The 21470-nt window shown below is 42.4% G+C and overlaps 2 protein-coding genes across 5 annotated transcripts in view; one reads left to right on the forward strand and one right to left on the reverse strand.

Annotated features, from left to right (window-relative positions):
- On the reverse strand, nucleotides 1-4301 carry nthl1 (nth-like DNA glycosylase 1). The gene is made up of 6 exons (XM_035171697.2): nucleotides 3865-4301; nucleotides 2394-2656; nucleotides 2142-2312; nucleotides 1827-1986; nucleotides 1214-1319; nucleotides 1-466 (listed from the first exon to the last, which is right to left on the reverse strand). The coding sequence occupies exons 1-6, from the start codon at nucleotides 4124-4126 to the stop codon at nucleotides 160-162; spliced, it is 1269 nt and encodes a 422-aa protein (XP_035027588.1). The 5' UTR covers nucleotides 4127-4301; the 3' UTR covers nucleotides 1-159.
- tsc2 (TSC complex subunit 2) overlaps nucleotides 3882-21470 on the forward strand; it is a 27700-nt gene continuing 10111 nt past the window's right edge. The window contains exons 1-27 of one of the 4 annotated variants that reach the window (XM_035171374.2): nucleotides 3882-4057; nucleotides 5990-6102; nucleotides 7879-8062; nucleotides 8193-8279; nucleotides 8502-8612; nucleotides 8712-8859; nucleotides 10008-10125; nucleotides 10222-10270; nucleotides 11413-11538; nucleotides 11671-11744; nucleotides 11857-11983; nucleotides 12544-12687; nucleotides 12865-13002; nucleotides 13109-13212; nucleotides 13361-13442; nucleotides 13716-13871; nucleotides 13956-14075; nucleotides 14399-14521; nucleotides 14614-14720; nucleotides 14819-14984; nucleotides 15089-15211; nucleotides 15323-15457; nucleotides 16320-16509; nucleotides 16661-16754; nucleotides 17074-17176; nucleotides 18070-18164; nucleotides 20566-20706. In XM_035171374.2, the coding sequence (XP_035027265.1) occupies nucleotides 7928-8062; nucleotides 8193-8279; nucleotides 8502-8612; nucleotides 8712-8859; nucleotides 10008-10125; nucleotides 10222-10270; nucleotides 11413-11538; nucleotides 11671-11744; nucleotides 11857-11983; nucleotides 12544-12687; nucleotides 12865-13002; nucleotides 13109-13212; nucleotides 13361-13442; nucleotides 13716-13871; nucleotides 13956-14075; nucleotides 14399-14521; nucleotides 14614-14720; nucleotides 14819-14984; nucleotides 15089-15211; nucleotides 15323-15457; nucleotides 16320-16509; nucleotides 16661-16754; nucleotides 17074-17176; nucleotides 18070-18164; nucleotides 20566-20706 (2996 nt within the window). In that variant the 5' untranslated portion in view covers nucleotides 3882-4057; nucleotides 5990-6102; nucleotides 7879-7927. The remainder of the gene's footprint in view (nucleotides 4058-5989; nucleotides 6103-7878; nucleotides 8063-8192; nucleotides 8280-8501; nucleotides 8613-8711; nucleotides 8860-10007; nucleotides 10126-10221; nucleotides 10271-11412; nucleotides 11539-11670; nucleotides 11745-11856; nucleotides 11984-12543; nucleotides 12688-12864; nucleotides 13003-13108; nucleotides 13213-13360; nucleotides 13443-13715; nucleotides 13872-13955; nucleotides 14076-14398; nucleotides 14522-14613; nucleotides 14721-14818; nucleotides 14985-15088; nucleotides 15212-15322; nucleotides 15458-16319; nucleotides 16510-16660; nucleotides 16755-17073; nucleotides 17177-18069; nucleotides 18165-20565; nucleotides 20707-21470) is intronic. The other 3 variants (XM_035171383.2, XM_035171394.2, XM_035171404.2) reach the window with 3 other exon arrangements.

Raw genomic sequence — 21470 nt, forward strand, 5'->3', positions numbered from 1 at the left:
TTTTCAAACATTCCTTCTTTTATTTGGTAAAAAAACTAATCACTAACAGTACAAAAATATTGAATCTAATGTGAACGGTAAATAAACTGTAATCACGATGTTTAGCTTATATTGCTATTTTCAGTGTTTGGTCACAGAAACCAAAACTTATGCGCTGAATCAGTGGTTCAGTTTTGTTTTAAGCCGCCTCCTCTGTGTGGTCGGGGAAACAGGTGAAGACATGGACTTCTTCCTAGTCCTCTCATCTTTAAAAGCACTTTCCAATTCAGGTTCAGTTTTAGTTTTGACGGAAAACTTCGGGCTCGGAGAGTGTGGCGATCCAGCTTTAGGCCTCTTGGTGGGAGAGTTCTTGTGGGCAGAGGGACAGCTGTGCTGGTTCAGACACACGGAGCAGAGGGGGTTGATGGGAAGACAGACCTGCTGTCCAAAACCCACCAGCAGCCAGTTAATCTCACTCCACAGCTCCCTGCAAAACAGTGTGAGAGGAACATATCAGCCACTTTAAACCTGCATCAATTGGGTTTTTTTAACCATTCAGTGGCAGGGGAACCAACACCTGAGGGAAATTACAGGCTTTTCAGCTGCTAAATGCTTCTCAGTGTTCATAACTTTATCTTTTGTTTCATTCTGGGTAGGTAGCAGTACTTAATCAGAAATTATATTCTTTTGATAGTTGCCTACTTCGGCCCCCCAAAAATTATAATAACACGGGTGAACTAAAACAGAAAAGTTAGGAGCTGTTAAACCAAAACACTGAACGAAGCCAAACACCTCTGTAGAGCTGAGGGGGACTGCAGATCTCATATAGAAATATTTACTATAGCAGCTTTAAATTAATAGAAAATTAATAGGAGAGGGCAAATCATAAAAGAATTATAATTATTAATGAATCAATTAATTTCTGTATATAATTACGTGATAAACTTACATTAACATCAGCACCACAGCAAAATAATCTAACCTCAAAATGTGCCAAAGTCTGTCATCTAAGGAAAATATGTATCAAATATATAAAAGATACTGTTTGACATGACTTTTGAATGACCAGAGGATACTGTTCGTGTTTTATTGGAGAGTAACATCACTGACAGGAACAGACTTGTCAGTCACCAAAGTCTATGTTTCGAAGCCAATCGTGCTGACGCTGATTGTGATTTTTCGGTCCTTGCTAATCAAGTTGTTCAGGTCAGCAGTGAACTAGCCACGCTGTTACCTGGGCAACCACTCCTCCAGGGCCTTGCGTGTTCCCTCTGGGTTCTTGGAGGGCTTCCTGAGCCAGAACAGCCTGTTAGAGATACGATGCACATGTGTGTCCACGCCTAAATAAAAAAAAAAGACACCGTCAATTACAGCAGGCAAACACACATTTAAGTATAATGTGTATAATTATAAAAAAAGGTGTAAATTTGATGTAAACTCTCGTCACATGATTTCAAATATACAGCAGATTTTCTTTTTCCATTTTTTCGTATTTTTCTGAGCTGTAACTATATCAACCTCAGACGTCTTTAGGACACACAACCAAACAACACCATTTGCCTCAGCGCCGTCTAACAAGGTAATGAGTTTATAAATGTATTGCAAAAACAGAAAATGTATCATATAACATTATATATATTTATAGATGATCATATAAAAGAACTCTGTATATTCAGAGCTCCATAAACAACAGGATGCATCTTCTAATGAAATCGATAAATAAAGTTTGAAGAAGACTTAAGTTCAGTTTCCAAATATGTCAAGTCATGCTACCCTGTTAGACATACTGTATGTATTTAATTCCATAGGATTTGTAAGTGGCTGTGGTTTCAGCAGCGGGTCTCTACCTATTCCAGACACCTGGTCCCAGGCGATGTCCATAGCCAGGTGAGCCATCTTAGGTCCAACTCCCGGCAGGCGGACCAGCCCCTCCACACTGTTTGGGATGTCCCCTCCAAACTCTTCCTGCAGCATGGCTGACGTCAGCTTCACGTACTTCACTTTAGTCTAGAGAGGAGTGGGAGCGTGGAGAACCCAGGAGAGAAGTCACTCAGGTGCAGGAACAAACAAGGAGGTAATGGAGGTGGAAGTGTGGCCACAGACTGATTTCATTAAAGCTACTGATGCAAACCGTGTAAGGACGCAGAGGTAATGAGTCTTACCCTCCAGAAGCCGACAGGGTAGATGAGTTTCCCCAGCGTCTCATCATCAGTGCTGAGTATATTCTCTACTGTGCAGCCGTGTGCTCGGAGCTTCTGCATGGCCGCTGCCGTCACCTGGTCCTTGGTCTGACTGGACAGCATGAGTGACACCAGCACCTGGAACCTTCTCACCTGTGCCGACACAGACAATAACAGAGGGATTAAGTGAACTACTGACTTATGCAGACATTCAAAAATCTAAACCACACCTACATGTGCAGGGGCATCTCTGTCGTAGCATTTCTCTGCTCCCATGTTGTCTACAGGCGCGTCTCGAACGCTCCTCATCTCGCGAATGAAACCTAATTGTTTCTTCCAGTCTGGAGGTTCCCAGTGTTCTGTCTTCACCAGTGGTTTCACCTCGTCATATTCCACCTTAATTTGTCTCCTCCTGCGGCCGTGTGAAGACAGCGGGAGAGCATCTGTTTCCGTTTTTGGTTGCACACTGGCCTGTTGGACGAGTTCATGGCACCCGACTGAAAGAGCACGGAGAAGAGAGGCTGAGATATACCTGACACAGTCTGGGAAAACTTTAAATCTGCATTAAAAGCTAAATGCAAACATGGCCAAACAAGGTTTTTGCACATCTCATCAAACATCCCATCCAAAATCATGGGCATTAATGTTCTGCAGCCTTAGTGACACTGGTGATGGGATCAGCCTGGATCGCAGCTGGATCTCAGCTGTTGGATTTCAACAGAGTTGGATGGGGCCGAGGTCAGGGAACTGGAAAAAAATATTTCCTCCACCAAGATGCTCCCTTCACTGGTTACCAGTGGCTGGTACTTGCGTACCATGCTGCTCACGTATCGGGTCCAGTCTACATCCAGGACATGGTTAAACCTTACACCCCAGCCCGTCCACTCCGCAAAATCCCGACTGTTACTCCTAAATGGTGGAACAAGGTCAGATCAGGACAGCAAAAAGTCTACACATCTTCCGCCGCAAACTAAAGACATCTCTTCCGACTACACCTTTGTTAAGATGATGATGTCTAATAAAACACTGTCAACTCTGGTGTTTATATTAATATTATTATATAAAAAAAAGAAAAAAGAAAATAATTAAGTTTAGTTTCACTTGGCACTTACATGTAGCATGGCTTTTTTGAAGCAAATTGCACTATCAAAGGCCCATTCTAGGGTCAAGAAAAACACAATTCATACAATTCAAAAACACACTAGTGAAAACATCACTCGAATTATTTTATATTCGATTTGTGCCAATAGATCCCTTTCACCTAAATCTTACACATGGGACCTTTAAATTAGTTTTGGCCATGTAAAGCACTGTGTGACTCTTGTCTGTGAAAAGTATGTAAGTAAGTGAAATGTACCTACCTACTATATTAGATTCCCCTTAAATTGACACCAGCTCCAGACCTAATATAACTGAACCTGTCCATATACCTTAGGCCACACTGGGTGTATTGTGACCTGTGCTTGTCCACTGACAGATGATAACAGTGGGTGAAATAGAATCTGCAGCAGCCTGAGTGGCAGCTTCCTCCATCTACTGGTGTATTTGTTGTAGTGTTTCCAGTTTAAGATGCAACAGTGTCACAGTGAACCGTAAACAAATCATAAACTATTTTCCAGTCTCTGCACAAGAGTGTATTAGAAACCAGTGGCGGTTCATTCATTTCTAAATACATGTTTTCTCCAGTGTCTGTGCGCAACATTACCCGCTGATAAGGGGGCCGAGGAGGGTCCTGGCTCAGAGATCCTCGCCTCCTCCACCTCCACCTTCACCTCCACGGAGGAGACCGGATCCACGTTCCTCCGTCTCCGGCTGAGCCTGGAGCCCAGAGAGTCGGCGGGTCTGCGGCCACCAGTGTGAGCTCCACCCCGGGGGACCCCGGATCTGCTCTGAGAGAAGTAAGGAGAAGTCATCCTGAAACACGGTAACACATCGCAGACCCTCGTGCTGCGGCAGAACACAGCCATGAAGCTGAAGCCAGTTTCTCATTCGTCGTCGGGTCACGAGGAAAAGCAGAAAAGTTGTGTAAACAAATAGATCATTTCTTTTAGTGTAAAAATATTTTGAGCTCAATTTATCAAAAATATTCCTGCACCCATGTGTATATCATTTTATATGCTATAACTATATTTTATAGATGTATAAAAACTGATTTATAACTATCAGAAAATGTATTGGATAATTTTACTTTTAATGTAAGTTTTATAGTAGAGTTGATATTATAGAGTTTAGCAACAACTTATGACCTATGTCATATCATTCGTCTTCTTATAATAATATTAATAATAATAATAATAATAATAATGTATGAACACTCAAAACAAAAATACTTCACAAATAAAAAAGCACACAAGTTAAAACACATTAAAAATATCATAAAAACAAATAAAAACACAGTCATAAATAAATGAATAAACACGTGTTACAGAAATTAAAGCATAACCACCCATTTCAATAATAAAACTAGAATTAGGTCACATCTGGGAATGCTGTACGATAAAAGTATGTTTTCTTCTTTATGTATTTGTGTTTATGTGTTGATGACAACAAAATTGACTATAATACAACTTTGAAAGGGCTAAGAGTGAAAAAGCTTCCTAGATGAAGCTTCTTCAATATCGTAACTATGAAAGGATTATGTTATGAATATGTTAGAATGAACTGTATAGTATATGTGTCTTATACAAACTTTCAGTATAGGTCGCAAATAATTAACAGTTAAAATACAGTAAAAAAAATACAACACAAGATAAACGTCTATTTTCTCCAGGTGATAATGTGTTGAGTGTTGCCAGTAAACAAGACTTAGAACATTCTCAACTTTCCACGTTTAATTAAAAAAACGTTTTTTCTAAAGATTGATACTAGGAGTCAGACCAAAGGCAAAAAGGAGGATACAATTACCAGGAGCAGGGGCCTTATTGGGGCCCCGAGAATAGCTGAAAACATTAGTCAACAGCAACAACAATTTTGAGACCCCTCTTGAATGTTTCTACAGGAGACTGCAATGACACCATAGTCAGAAACAACCTAAGAAGGCCATCCGTAGTAGCCTTCTGCCTAAAGCTTTGGAATGGTAGAGGTTTGTCTAAAGACTCAAAGTTGCATCTGTATGATGTGTCTGATGATGGGGTTTGATCTTAAACCTTACTACTTCAGGTGTGTGCTCAGTATAGACTTTGTTTATGATTTTGATAATAGCAGCGTTGTTTTGACAATTGGAATAATGTGGTTTGGTAACATATGTTTCTGGGAGGGGGGGTATCGGGTTGGTTCGATGTAGGGCCCCCCCTCCAGGCCCATTTTGTCCGGGGCCCTCAAAAATCCTGTGACACACTCCTGCCAAAGAGGTTCTTGAAAAGTACAAAAAAACCCATATAAATGTTGTTGCTTTTTCTTACTTAACAATCAAAGCGTTTCATTGTCTGCATGAAACTTGACAGTGTCACTCCAGCTGTTTTCCAGAAGCTCCTCTCACAGGCAGTTTAGCGAAAGTACAACTCCTCACTCCCAATAAGAAACCAACTTCATCACCGATAGCTCGTTAAGCTAGCTGCTAGCCGACTGTGGCTAACGTTGTAGTTTCAGTATACACGAACATATGTTTCAATCGACTGTTAAAATATGTTTACGGGGCCATTTGGGAAGATACACGCGCAGATACTGTCCTCTTGATTGGTTATAACACGGAAAACCACACTAAAGAACGGGCTTTAGCGTAGTTTTACGGCTTTAGCTCGCTCACGACTACATTTCCCATGAGCCAGCGCGGGTAGCGTGTTTTTGTAGGAAGTGCTCCTGTCACGGCTTTCATGTGTCATCCGGTGCAGGAGCGGAGGACCGAGCTTGGACCAGAATCAGCTCCGGGCTGCGGGCACACAGAGGCAGGAGGCCGGAGCTGCGACTGGATGAAACCGAGAGAGACTCAGAGGTGAGGAGCAGGGTGAGGAAGAAGAGGAGGAGGCGCCGTGCATGTGTGCGTTTCAAGCTAGCAGACCTTGGACACCACAGGGGAAGGCTCGTCCCTGACAGGCGTAATGTACTGGGACTGTAGACGCGTCGCTAACGGTTCAGTAGCGTCATTGTGCACCGTGCGGTCCGAGCCGGGTGCTGTTCCCACATATGATGAGCTGTGTTCGGCGGAGGAGGAGACTCTGCACCGCCGCTGCTGCTGCTGCTGGTTGTTGTTGTTGTTGTTGTTGTTGTTGTTGAATAAGAACTGAAACAGAACAGTCGTTGTCTGTGCTGCTCACCTCCCTCCCTCCCTCCCTCCCTGATTCTCTGTCAAGTCCACATGACAGTACATTCTTTAAACCTGCCTCCCCCCTTCTCCTCCCCCTCCTCACCCTGGTTTACACATTTACAACCTGGGACAAACTTCACTGCTGCTGGACACTAGTCACTGGGAATGCACTGCTCTCTTTAACTAAATCCCATAAAATCATGTTCGCATGTCAGAAATGTTCTTTTGCATAAATACCAGAAACATTAATACACCTCCCCATTGATAGTTTTGTTATTCTGTCCGTCCAGGGAGAGCGATCCCTCACTTGTGACCCTGAGGTTTCTGTGTGTTTTTCCCCCTGTTCATTTCTTTGGCTGTAGTTTTCCATCACTCTGAGTTAAGTTCATTAAAGGGATAGTTCACCCCAAAATAAAGATTCACTCATTATCTACTCACCTCTATGCCGATGGAGGGGCGGGTGAAGTGTGTGAGTCCACAAAACACTTTTGGAGTTTCAGGGGTAAACAGCGTTGCAGCCAAATCCAATACAACTGAAGGAAATGGTGACCAATTCTTCAAATGTAAAAAAAACAACAGAAAAAACCCCATAAAATGCTGCTCCTGTGGTGTCGTCCAAATGTCTGTAAGCCCCGACATTCAAATGACTTGAAGTGGTGTCATTTACACCTTGTTTTAGGCTAAATATCTGCTGTTATTCTCCTCCGGAGCCGCGTTCGCACGTGACATTTAGGCTAAAAACATTGTGTAAAGGACACCATTTGGAGTCCCTGTGACTCAAAACACTTCACCCACCCCTCCATCGGCATAGTGGTGAGTAGATAATGAGTGAATTTTCATTTCTGGCTGAACTATGTTATGCTTTACATGTTAAATGTGTCCAATTGATTGACCATGTAACTGCAGTGGCGTCCTGATGGAACAATGCCCAGCGTATAAATGAATGAATTAGTTGTACGTATTGGCACTAAAACAGATTAGACTTATAGTACAATCATGTATAACCCAATGTTGAGAATAAATCACCTCAGCTAACTTTCTAAGTGAAAATCCTGATGTCTTCCCAAGAAATGTCTAAATCCGCACAATGGGACGAACTTCACTAGTGGACAGTAGTGGCTGGGAATGCACTACCCTCGTTAGAAGGGTCTGTGCAACCGAATTACATGAAATCATTTTCTCAAATAACTGCAGTGCTCATTGAATAAATGTATGAATTTGTTCCATGTCATTGTTCTATAACAGACAGAGTTACAGCACAATCATATAAAACTCAATGTTGAGAATACAACTCACAGCGGCTTTAAATAGACATCACAGGGAAGAACATTTAGTTTGTAACAATATACCTCATCAGTGGTGTGTATCTATGACCATGTTCGTTATGTTATGTTCGGGCTTTTTAGGTTTTTGTAATGTATGCTACACTGTGATGGTTGTTGCCAAGTTTCTAAACGTGTGTTACTCTTTCATTAGGCAGCCGCAGTCCCAGCCTACGTAGTGTATCGCCGCTCCAGGACGGGCCATGAATAAACAAGCAAGCAAGGAGAGTCTGAAGGACAAGGTGAAGGGGATCTTTGGTCTGGGGACAACGCGCCCACCCAGCAAACAGAGTGATAGCAAACCATCGGAATTTATTATTACCACAGACATCATCAAGGTGTGCAGAAGAGGCCGTGCACATTCACACACAAACACACACACACACACACACTTAAACTCATCGTGCTGTTGATTTCTTTACCCATCATGTTTTTTTCGGGGCCTCACTCCACCTCTGTGTCTTTCAGGAGCTCCAGCCCGACTGCGGCCTGAGCAATCGCATTCGCATGATGAACCACGTCTGCGAACTGGCAAAATCGAAGAAATTTGAGGAGGTGAGTCTTCCCTCACATTGTGATACAGCAATACATGCAATCTTCTGTGTTTATTAAACTGTTCACTTCTACATACATGCGTACGTGTGTGTGTGTGTGTGTGTGTGTGTGTGTGTGTGTGTGTGTGTGTGTGTGTGTGTGTGTGTGTGTGTGTGTGTGTGTGTGTGTGTGTGTGTGTGTGTGTGTGTGTGTGTGTGTGTGTGTGTGTGTGTGTGTTTTCAGCATGCAGTCGAGGCACTATGGAAGGCTGTGGAGGACATGCTCACTCCAGAGCAGCCACCTGAGGCCAGACATGCTGTCCTGCAGCTGCTGAGGGCCATTATACAGGGACAGGTACACTATATATACCCAGTGTGGACATATACACAAGCAACATGCAAACATAGTTCTTGTCTTTTCTTAATGGCGTTCTAATTCACTGTTTATTTGAAGGGCGAGCGACTTGGCCCTCTGAGAGCCTACTTTTTCAGGGTGATCAGAGATTACCAACCCTGCAACGAAGACCTCTCTGACAGGCTGGAAGTTTTCAAGGCCTTAACAGAAAATGGAAAAGACATCACCTACCTGGAGGAGGATATAGGTAAAGCTGTTTGGACATTACACCTTATTATTGTCTGGTTCACAAACTTAATCCTTTTTTTTATTAATTAACAACTGCATTTTTCCCTCCGCCAAGGGGGGTTATGTTTTCACCTGTCCATTTTTCTGTTGGTTGGTTTGTGTGTTTGTTTGTTAGCAAGATTACACAATAACAACTGAACGGATTTCCACAAAACTTGGTGGAAGGATGTTGTATGGGCCAGGGAAGAACGCATTCGATTTTGGTGTGGATGCAGGCATTTTTTATGAGAGAGGGTGTTTTCACGGTTTTCCCAGGGAAAAACCCAAGGATCTTGATGAATAAACAGACGTATGTAGGGAACTGATATCTATGAGTGTGTGACATTTGGTGCAGCTTGATTGGCCTTGGCGGAAGTTGGCGCCATCCTGCTTGTAGTTGACATTTGGATTCAGCATTTAAAATCTAGATTTCACTGTCAAATGCAGAGCAAACACCGATTCACTTGCAAACACTTTGTCTCTTTGTCATGTCTCATGTCTCAACTTGTGATCACTGTTCCCTTTTTACAGATGGTCTTTGTATTGACATCAGCTAATGTTGTCAAGTTAAACTAAGTTTGTTCATTAAAGGTTCAGTGTGCAGGATTAATCAATAAATCATTCAATCTTTATCTGTATAGCACATTGTATTCATGCAGGTTAGTGCAGTTCAATGTGCCTCACAATTTACTGTGAAGTTGAATATTACCACCACCTGAATTCACCCCGTCTCCCCCTCTCATTCCAAATGTGTAGAAGAATCTACAGTGGCCTGGAGGTCTGGCAAAAACAATCAACTTTAGAGCCAGTGCTTTGTTTGTACATTTCAGGCTACTGCAGAAATATGGTGGTGCAGCATGTTGGACTATGTGCAAGAGGACCTGCTCCCACTGTAGATATAAAAGGGCAAATCTTTAGGAAATGATTGTTAGTTGCATCTACAATCAGGGCTCAGATATGGTGGTTTTTAATGAAGTTTTGAATCCTCAGTTGTAGCTGACAAATCCTGGTAATATCTATTCAGGCTGATATGAGCCACATTGGTTGTAATGTTTGTATTTATAAATTGTGACGGCACAAATGTTCTTTCAAACACTTTATCTACTGGTATGTTATTATCTGTCCCAGCTCGGTTTGTCCTCCTGTGGATGGACATTGGCCTCACCTCAGACTTTCTGCACGTTCTTGTAAATCTGGTGAAGTTCAACAGCTGCTACCTGGACCAAAATGTCTCCACCATGGTCCAGTAAGTCCAACATACAAAGAGCAAGGCCATGGTTTTGAGTTTTTCTCATTTCTGAAATGTTTGTGACTTTTTCTTGCTCTGTTGTGCCCTCTGCAGGAAAATCTGTCTCCAATGCAACAGAACAACATCGTCAACAGATATTGAGGTGGGGTATTTTTGTTTTAACACAGCTTTACTTAAACTCGCTGGAGCCACTATAACTACAGTGCAAATGTAGGCTGAAGAACATTTAACATTCCTCCTCAGTTATCTTTTTAATATTCAACAGTACACAATGCCCTGCTCAATAATTATAGATGTAGTTTCCTTCTTTTTCTCAGGAAAAAAAAAGAGAGGATATTGCATTAAATGATGCAGCGCTTGAGTGATGCTTCCAGCCTAGTTTACGCTGCATAAGCTTCGGTCTGATTGTCCTCTAGCCGACAAATTTTGCAACTTGCCAACAAAAGGCCCTGATTGGCCCTGATTGGCCCTGATTGGCTGTCGTCGGTCGGTGTACACGAACTCCTCAAAGATGTGATTAGAGACATTAAATACACCTACGTGCACAGAGGGAGGCAATCTCATTTCATCAGTGCTTCTCTGATTCTCATATGTTAGTTTCGTGTTATTTCATTATTAATGTGCAGTGACATACTCACACCTCCACTTTTGAGCGTTCTGAATACTTTTAAGTGCCAAGGATTCATGATACAGGAAACAGTTTACCTTTTGTGGATTTTGGAGAAATACTGAAGTAACATGTTTTTCTAATTGGAAAACCTTTCACATTTAAGGCAAGGCAAGTTTATTTGTACAGCACATTTAATCAACAAGGCAGTTCAAGTTGCTGTTACAAGTACTTTACTTAAAATACAAGAGGCATGTAGTTGGGAATCAAAATGTGCATTTTGCATCTATTTAAATAAATCAAACAGGACATAATTGGATTTTTATGGTGAATATGTGTTTGATTTTGAACAATTAACAGACAGTCTGGTGTAACAGGTTTGTAATTAACTGCACTTTCCTCTAATTTAAAACCTGAAAATTGCAAATGGCTTTATGGGTTAGGGATTATTTGAACACCATCAATAACCATTAACTACATAATTAACTCTGCAGCAACACATATTTTAATCCTGAATTTATGAACCTCCAGAGGATCTTTTTTTTTCAAATTTCTACGGTTTATTCAAAGTTCTGTGTAAAAAGTAATGAAGATAATTCCTTTGTATTCAACACCAGTCTAGGTACTGAATGTACTATTAGTGTGTGTCATGGTGTGTGTGTGTATGTTGTGTGCAGGTAGCTCTACAGGTCCTGGATGCGGTGGTGTGTTACAATTGCCTGCCTTCAGACTCTCTCACCGTCTTCATCATCACACTCTGTCGTACAGTCAATGTCAAGGAGTTTTGTGAATCCTGCTGGAAGGTGAGACAAGGGCACACAAACACATCCATGCACACACACTTCACTTGCATTTTTTGAAGTGATTTGATGGAGCATAATTCATAATCACGTTGGTTGTTCTTCTCCATGCTGTGCTGCTCTCTGCTTCTGCAGCTGATGAGGAAGGTGTTGGGTACTCACCTCGGCCATAGCGCTATTTACACCATGTGCCGCATCATGGAGGAGAGGTAATGTTCCAGCTTTAATCATACATCTGTGTGTGTGGTGAATGAATAATTGTATACTACTGTGGAGAGGGGTTATGTGTGCATCTCATTTACAACCTACAATCTTCACCAGGATATACATGGAGGATGCACCACTGTTGAGAGGAGCTGTGTTTTTCGTTGGAATGGCACTGTGGGGTGCACACAGACTGCCTGCTCTGAAAAACACACCCACATTGGTTCTGCCATCTTTCTACAAGGTAACACACACGCAGGCACACACACACACATATTTTCCAAATTAACCATTTGGTCGATAAAATATCAGAAAACAGTGAAAAAAGCAGGTCACAGTATTCTGAACCAGACAGTGACAGTTTAATATCACAGAAAAAATATTAAAACCCCAAATTATGAATATTGAGCCTAATCTCTTTATGCACCTTGTTGCACGTTCATTTAATTATTCATTTAAATTCGCAAGTCATTTATTGTTTAATCGTTAACTTCTGATATTGTCACTGAAAAACCACAGTGAACTAGTGGAATAGTAAAAAAAAAAGTCTATGGCATAGGTTTGATGTGCCTTTAATTTATTTGTGTACGCAATACAATCAATATCTTCTGTCATGCAGTATCCAGTGAGACTTTCAGTTGTTACTCGTCTCCAGTTCTAAGGAGCTGAGACTGACAAATAATGAGTGAAGTTACATGAGAAACAACCCTGACCATGGTGGTCTGAAAAAGCAAGGTTATACTTGATGCTATGAAGGTGAAAAAAGCTGTTGAGGTGACTGTTGGTGTCTTATCTCTAACACAGGCCATGTCGTGTGCCAATGAGGTGGTGTCCTATGAAATCGTCCTTTCCATCACCCGGCTGATCAAAAAGTACGGCAAGGATCTGCAGGTGGTCACCTGGGACATCCTGCTGGGCATCATAGAGCGACTGCTGCAGCAGATCCAGGTACACAGATAAATGCTGTGTTCTTCATATGTGAAAGGCAAACTCTGGAAAAGGCCCAGATCCAATTTTCTGAACATTTTCCAGAGTTCATTTCTGAAAACAGCTACACACATGCACACATAGAGTAATATAACAGTTCTTGTTTGACCAATCGGTCTTTCTCATCTGTCTTCACAGACAATAGGCAGTGCCGAGTTGAAGTCCATCGTCTATGAGCTGTTGACAACAGTAGAGGAGCTGTACGAGCAGAACGGTTATCATGGCTCCACAGAGAAGTTCTTCATTCTGGTGGAGAAATGTGCTGACAAAAGACCTGTACGTTTTTGAGTGTCTGTCTCTCACTGTGCCACACTGTCTTGTCATTTAATCATCCTTCATACTTCTACAACTTATTTTAATCATGCTCTTTTGTGTCTGACAGGATTCATCAGTGCTGACCCTTATCTCGTACAGGGCCCAGTCTATCCAGCCAGCCAAGGACGGCTGGATTCAGAGCCTTCACCGCCTCATGGAGAAATTCTTCAGGTAAGATACACACACAGTCACAGTGATGAATACTTTACCTCTTGGTATTTTCTTTATCTTTGATAATCCTCAATCTCAGTCTCGCCTCACCCCTGCTATGTTTTATCTTTCCTGTCCACCTCTTTTTATCCCACTGTCTCTCTGAAAGGAATGAGACTCGCAGTGTGATAAGGATCAAAGTGCTTCACATCCTGTCCTTCGTTCTCAGCACCAACCGACAGCTCTACGAGGTCTGTACACTGACACACAGGCGCACATATTTCTGCATTCTTACTGCCAAGTGTGCTGTCAGCCAACTTGTATGTACATTCCACTGTCAAGACACAGATCTATTGGAGGTATCATACTTAACTGATATTGTCTGTTTCTGTAAAATGAACGTGTGACTGTTTTGCTGTTGTGCACTGATGTGTGACATTTGATGTTTATTTTGATGCAGGTTTCTCCAATTCATATATCATTATGCCTCAAAATTAAGAATTTTCTTCTTCGACTTCTTCCAGGATGAGCTGATAGAAATGGTGGTGATCCCCCAGCTCAGTGGGATAGCTGAAGACCGGGACCTGGCCGTCAGAAAGCAGGCCACCCAGCTGCTGGTGGACCTGGCTGAGGGCTGCAATACGCACCACTTCACCAGTCTATTGGACATCATTGAACGGGTACGCAGTCTCATATTTACACTTCAGTTCTCTCCATTTTAGCCAAGTTGAGAGACATAACTCCGGTGTTTGTTTTCTTTTTAGGTTGCTAGTCGCTCACTGATTTGTTCAGGGCCCCTGGAGGTTTCTGAGAGAGACCCCACGGCAGAGTCTCCTATGGAGGACATCAAGACTGCTATACTGGGCTTGCTGGAAATCCTGCAGGTAGACTCCACACTTATAGATGTTAAGGACTAGATTCAATTAGTTATGAGGGCAGTTCTTTTTTTGCTGATCCTCACCAGTTTGACTGTTCACCTTGTTACAGCAGTGGAGAAGTGTACTCCAGCTTTTGTTATATGTTGTTAAACCATAACATCGCTGTTTGTTTAATTTTTAAATAAGTTGTGTTTGAAAATGTTGTGAGAAGGACAATATATACTCTTGATTTTAATCTTTTAAAATGAATTTATCAAATAAAAATAATAAAAAATGCAAACACAAGTGATTGAATTTGATGTTCATCTTTTTTTTCTCTCTCCTGGCAGAGCAAGCTTTACAGTCTACCAGCCAGCCATGCCAGTCGTGTTTATGAGTTGCTTATCAGCCACCTGCAGCTTCACTATAAAAACAAATACTGTTCAGCTATTGCTTCCAGCATTAGATTACAGGTAGGTGTAATACATTTTTCTCTGCATATTTGTCTTTTACTACATTTGTAATGTCATGTACACATTTATTCCTTTTCATTTTCTGTCTTCAGGTCTTTGACTTCTTCCTGATGATGCGAGCAGACTCTCTTCATCGTCTCGGAGTCCCCAACAAAGACGGAGCCATGAGGTTCAGCCCTTACTGCTACTGTGACACAGGGTGAGGACGCACACACACCGCTCTTTCCAAAGATCTTTCTTCCAATTCAGTCTATTAAATAATCTGAAAACTATTTCTTGTGTGTTTTGTTGTTCCAGGGAGCCAGAGAAGCGAGTCAGTGAAAAGAAGCCGACAGGTTCAACATCTCCTCCTGCTGGTAGCCCAGCTCCCCCAGCCGCTCCTCCCCCTTCAACAGCCTCCATACGCTCAGCCTACCTGCCCTATGCACCTGCCTTTAGTGTCCTCCTGCAGGGCCTCAAGATGGTACACACACTAACGCACACATACACACATAGTCACAGACAGAGAGATTACACTGCTATCCTTAAAGATATCCGATATTTTTTGGTTTGTTTTTTGTCTCGTAGGAGACCGATTGGAAGGTGCTGAAGCTTGTTCTCGACAAGCTGCCTTGGATGCTGCAGTACAAAGTGCTGCTGCTGACGTCACTGTGCAGCTTGGACCAGCTCTGTTCGACACTCTGCTGCATGGTATTGAAAATATAGTCACTTGCATTCAAATCTGCATTTAGAAGTCTTATATACATACATACATCCTTTATGCATGACATGTTGCTTATTTCTTTGTCTCTGTGCTTGTAGGTGACAGATCGTCTGATCTCAGAGCGCTTGAAGAAGACCCCAGAGGGGTTTTCCCGCACTGATGTTCAGCTGGCGGTGGTTCCTGTCCTCACGGCGATCACCTCCTATCACAACTACCTGGAGCAGTCGAGACAGGTACGTCTGTAGAAAGAAAGTAAAATAGGCTTGTCGGATGTGTTAATGCTTATCTGCTTCAATGACTATCAAGTTTGGAGGAATGACATCCACAGTTGGACAATATCCCATCATTAATGGTTTCTGTTTAACGCACACAATTTAATTTTTTTATATTTGCCAGCCACATACATTAAGATAATCATCACCATACAACTAGATGTGATTTCACACCAACCTTTTTTGGTTCAGACCTTCTGACTTTTCAGTTTAGTCCAAACAGAAATCACAGGTGTGAAAGGTGCCTCAGACCACGCTCGTGACCAACGGACCAAAATTGAGTCTGATCAAAAGAGGTGGTCTTGGTCTAGATCAAACTGAACAGTGTACCAGATCGTTCGCCGTGTGGAAACACTTTGTTGTATAGTTCACACTTTTGGATCAATCGCAGGAAGTTGAGACAGCATTAAATAACTGAAGAAGAAAAAGCAGTGGAAGCGACTCACAGGATTGCTTGTGGTCTTTGCCTCCAACTATATTATGTTAGACAAGGAGGACGTTCATTTTGCTGGTGGTAATACTGTAATGATATTACAGTAAAACAGGTTGATAGTTTTAAAACGGAAATAATAGAAAACAGTAAATATTAGATTCATACAATAGCCCGTGTTAAGATACACGCCTGTCTACAAACACATCAATGTCAAGTATAGGTATTCGCAGCCCATATAAGTGATGACGACAGGAAGTATATGTGTCATGCAAAAGTCTTTAAATTACAATGTGAAATCAAGTCTAACCGAATCAAATGTAAACAATGTAACAAAGACATGAATCTTGGTTTGGACATGGCGTGAAAACCTCCCTACTTTCCCCTCTGCAGAGAGAGCTGGTTCAGTGCCTCGAGACTGGCCTCATTTACCGCTGTGCCAAGCAATGTGTAGTGGCCCTGACGATGTGCACGGTGGAGATGCCTGACATCATGATCAAGCTCCTTCCCGCTCTTATTGTCAAGCTCACCCACATCTCTGCCACTGTTGCCATGGCGTCTCCTATGCTTGAGTTCCTCTCCAGTGAGTACCAACAACTTTTCTCCAAACCTTTTCTTTTCATTGTGTCTTTAACAATCAATGTTCAACGCTCAAGGTCAGATCGTCACGTCAGATTTTCACAGAACCAACACAAAGTGGATTGATCTGTTCTCTCCTCCATTCTGTGTCATAGCTCTGGTGCGCCTGCCCCATCTCTATGCCAACTTTGTAGCTGAGCAGTATGTCAGTGTGTTTGCAATCTCTCTACCGTACACTAATCCCTCCAAGTAAGTGCGCACACACACACACATTTGTACATCTATCTTAGTGAGGACAGTCATTGGCATAATGCATTCCCTAGCCCCGAACCTTAACCATCAAAACTAAACGCCTAAAACAAAGTCTTAACCCTGAAACAGCGCGTTAAAAGTTGGGCAGAAAGTGAAGACTGGCCAAAATGTCCTCACTTTCCCAAAATGTCCTCACTCTGTAGGTGGTAGGCTCAAATGGTCCTCACAAAGATATCTTTACAAGTACACACTCACACAAAAATACATATTTTTCTCAGAAACATTATGAACTACTTTTTTTTTCAAATCCTGTCAGGTTCAACCAGTACATTGTGTCACTGGCCCACCATGTGATTGCTATGTGGTTCATACGCTGCAGACTTCCCTTCCGCAAAGACTTTGTTCAGTACATCACAAAGGTCAGTGCTGCTCTGTCTGTCTTTATTGACTTTCTTAAGACTTAAGATTGTATTATGCCTCTGAGCCGGCGGCAGCAGTGGCCTGAGGCAGTATGTTTTCATGTTGTCCGTCTGTCAGTGCGTCCCATTCTCATGAGCACGATAAGTCATGAACCCCATGAGAGAATTTCTTCAAATTAGGTACAAATATTCACTTGGACTCAAGGATGAACTGATTAGATTTTGGTAGTCAAGGTCACAGTGACCTCACAAAGCCCAGTTTTTGCATTAATTCTAGTTTTGAAATATAACAGAAAAAATTACATCCAAACTCACAACTTCTGCAGTTTCTCACCCAGAAGCACAAACAATGCATATAGAAATACATAGAGGAAAAAATAAAATATTGATAAAAAGAAAGAAATAGCTCAAATCCCATACGGGAGTCAAGTAATGTAATTTCACTTCATCCAAGCAAATATTTTTCACTCTTGCTGAAACATTTGATAAATGTCTCACCCAATTCAATCGCCTTCAAGTGTCATTTTGTGTCGTCCAGTCATTGTCAATACCTTGATAGTAATTTCATAATAATGCCTTTAATTAATTGTTTGACATTGGGGGGAATAATGGGAAAAAAGGCTTATTTACTTTCTTGCCAAGAGTTACATTAGAAGTGCTTTACCTCTCATGCTCCTGTACTGAGGCTGTTAGCCAGACTCACTATGCCTGGCCAATAGGTGGTCCAGCCCATCTGTAGAACCACAACTTTTCATTTTTGCACAAATGAAACATTTTATAACCCAGCCTGTGACCCTTTTTTTGTCCTTTGTTTTGAGATTTGCTGCAGATTCTGTGTGAAGTCTACCTACAGTAATTTGTGTCCCTTTTAACATTCACCTCTTTGTCCCCAGGGTTTGCGTTCCAACGCCCTGCTGCCATTCGATGACGGACATGAGCAGAGTCCATTTCGCGCCCGAAGCACCAGCCTCAATGAAAGACCCAAGAGGTAAAACTTACGTTCTCACACACACACACACACACACTCAAAAAGCTTGAAGTGCTGACATACAAACCAGCAGAACAGCAAACTGCCCATGTGGTCATTTTTGTGGAAGAGGGTTGGTGTTGCCAAGGTAACAGGGGACTCAGCAATACTGCTACTGTGGCACGATGGTTGCAATGACTCCTCTCAGGTTGCCATGGTGGTCATTAGTTCATTTTGTTTACGCTTTGTCACATTTTATGTGTTCAATTTCTGCCACAATTTGAGTTTATATTTTAAATTTAATTTCTCTTCATTTTAATAACATACAGGGGTGGACAAAATAACATGAACACCTGTATAATGCAATCTCATTTCTCATGAAAGGAGAAATTCGGATTAAACTCTGGTCGTTTTTGAGGCTATACAATTTAATATGTTTTTATATTTTTTAGTGGATTGTTTTTTATCGTCCAGGTGTTTGTGCTACTGTGCCCGCCCATGGCTTGCCCATGAGTCCCTGGCGAGTCACAGACTGGGATCAGATTTCTAACCTGATGGAAATCTAGTCGCAGTCGGCAACAACTCCAGCCAAAACCAGCCAATCAGAGCGCAGTATGGGATTAAGGTGATGAAGGTATATGTAGTGATGAGGTGCCCCCTGATTTCTTTTCATCAGGGACAGGGTAACACAAACTCAGTGCAGCTTATATTGAATGCATTAGGGTCGTGTAGGATAATAGGGTCAGGCTCCTGATCACAAGATGGCAAGTTGTGTAGTGTGAACTCAGCTTTACCCTCTACTGTTTAGACAACGGGGAATACAGACATATTAACACTGAGAAATACTCTGCCTTTGACAGAGAAGTGTGTAAGGAAGCCATAAGGTGTTTCTCAGCGGCGCGTCTCATCTGTACATGTGAATGTTTGTCAGCTCCATGTGTCTAAATCGCGCTAACATTGTATGATATCAAGTATCTAATTAAAACTTAGCATAGGTGATCACAGAGAGAAGGGACAGATGTTGGCTGTTAATTTGCCGCCTGAAAAGAAAATGAGCTTCAGAAAAATGACCTGGAAACAGTAGTGTTGATGAGGTGGTTTTTCCAAGAAAAACGGTTCTTATCCAATATTTCCCTGGTGTTTTACAAAGTGTATTCTGACTCAATCATTCAATCAAATTGTATTTGCTTATCCCCACATGTCTTATTTTCTGCCTTCGAGATTCACAGTAGCTTATTTACTCTCCTCCTCCTCTGTTGTTCGGTTAAATACGTTTGAGGAAATATTAGCGCAGCCTCTCTTCACATCTTCTTTTAAATCATTTAAAAACACATTGGGTCCCATCACTTTCCAAAAACCTCATAACGCCCTTGCTGCTGTTGCAATCCAGCACACTCCCTGTTACAGTAGTCCCTTTGCTAACATCAGTGTCTACTGATCCTCTGTATCAAAACCCACTTTTCATTTATCCACCCAGTGACCCTGTCCTTGTGCTGCTCATTGTCCACTGCTGGGTTGGAGTTCTGCATGTCAGAGTCCTATTGGACCATTTCAAAAGGCTTTTTCATATTGATATCGCTACTGGTTTTATGATTACATTTGGAAGTCTCCAAAAGTTTCTAGAAGGATCAACTACACTTAGGATCAAGTGTAGTATTTTGTAGATTTATTGAGTCCTTTCTTGCTTTGCTCCAACCCTCAGGTTTAACCCACAATTCATTTTTAGTTGGATTTGTTGTTTTTTCACCTCCATGATTTCAAGCCTGTGCTGAGTCCATCCCTACTGTTTTACTTCTCCTGTTCGAGTCCTTGGCTTCACTACGTACCTGCTCTGTGAAATAATGTTTATTTTGTTGCTCTCCTGAATACTTTTTGTGCGTATTTTCTTTTTCTGAACAACAGAAGCTATTTTACCCTCTGCTGTAGCTTTGTCTGTTTCCTTTCGTTTGATGTTTTCTCTTTTTCTTACTTCGCTCTCCTGTAATCTGAATCATAGTGTTCACTGCTGTTAATTTTCACCTTGTTTTGTTTTTCTTTCAATTCTTCATTCGACCCCCCTCCCCTGCCGCCTGCGATTGGGTGCTTCGTTGTGGTTGTGGTTTTGGGGGGTGGTCGTGTCACCCTGGATCCTTCCTAATTTGCTCCTGACCCCTCCCCTCTCTTCCCCTTTGGCCTTTGTGGCCCTGCCCCCTCCTCCCCTCCCCTCCCCTCCTCTTCCCTACCCATGGTGTGTGCCCCTTGGCGTTCCTGCTCATGTTGCTCTGGTGACGATTCCTGCTGTCTCCTCCTCACGCCACACTCTCCCCCCCTACACTCCCCATACCACTGCCACCCTCACGATGACCCACACCCTAACCGCCACCACATTGCCACCCGGGCCCCATTCCCTTGCCCCTGGCCATGGGTACTCATCACCGCCCAGTCTGCGGGCGGCAAAAGTGGCGAAGGCAGCAGCGGCGGTAGCCAATAGCAGCAGCTCTCCTGTTAAAGAGCTGAGGGACCTGTCAGCCATGGACGCGTTCCGCTCCCGCAGCATCAGTGTCTCCGAACATGCGGTCCGCAGGTTAGAGAAGAGCCTCCCGGGTAACAAAACAAAAAACTAGAACAATCCAAACCCTTGTTGCTTCCTCCATGGGATGGTTGAGGGTGTAGGTTCATTGTCATGTGGGTCCGTTGGGGCGACTTTGGGTGGTTTGTTGCCAGGGACACCTGGAGCGGGTGGTGCATGCTACGAAGGTTTGTGTGTTGACCCTTTTGGTTTGTTTTGGGCTGCGATCATACACATGCTGTGTATAGGTTTTGTCTTGTGATTTTCTTTTGCATGCAGTGTTCGCAGAAGACATCGGAAAACATCTTGACCCATGTTGATGCTTTGCTCTTTGATTTTGCTCTAACAAAGATTTTGTTTTTTGTTTTATTTGTGTGTTTGTTTTGCTGGGTGATTTGCTGTTCAATTGGCCTAGTAACAAAATGAATGGCAGGAGGGCCGGCTCAAAGCATATGTTTCCACAGTAATGGGATCGTGATTGACAACAACTACTTCCAACTACTCTGCCTCTCTATTCCTGGTGGGAGGGCACGGCAACAGCACAACAGCTTTCTTTGCTTGCTTGACAATTCTTTTGTTTTTTGTTTTGCTCCACTCACAATTAAACACTGTGCTGCTCTGACCATGGCAATCTCTTTAAGTGGGATTTAAGGACTTGCTGGGCTAATGTGAACTTTGAATGCAGTTTGATCACAGACTCAAATCATTCATCCATCCCTTACCTTAATACCTTTACGCTTATCTTTGCTACTTGAGCGATTGACAGATGTGCGATCTAT

The sequence above is a fragment of the Hippoglossus stenolepis genome, chromosome 2, assembly GCF_022539355.2.
Source record: "Hippoglossus stenolepis isolate QCI-W04-F060 chromosome 2, HSTE1.2, whole genome shotgun sequence".
Classification (NCBI taxonomy): Eukaryota; Metazoa; Chordata; class Actinopteri; order Pleuronectiformes; family Pleuronectidae; genus Hippoglossus; species Hippoglossus stenolepis.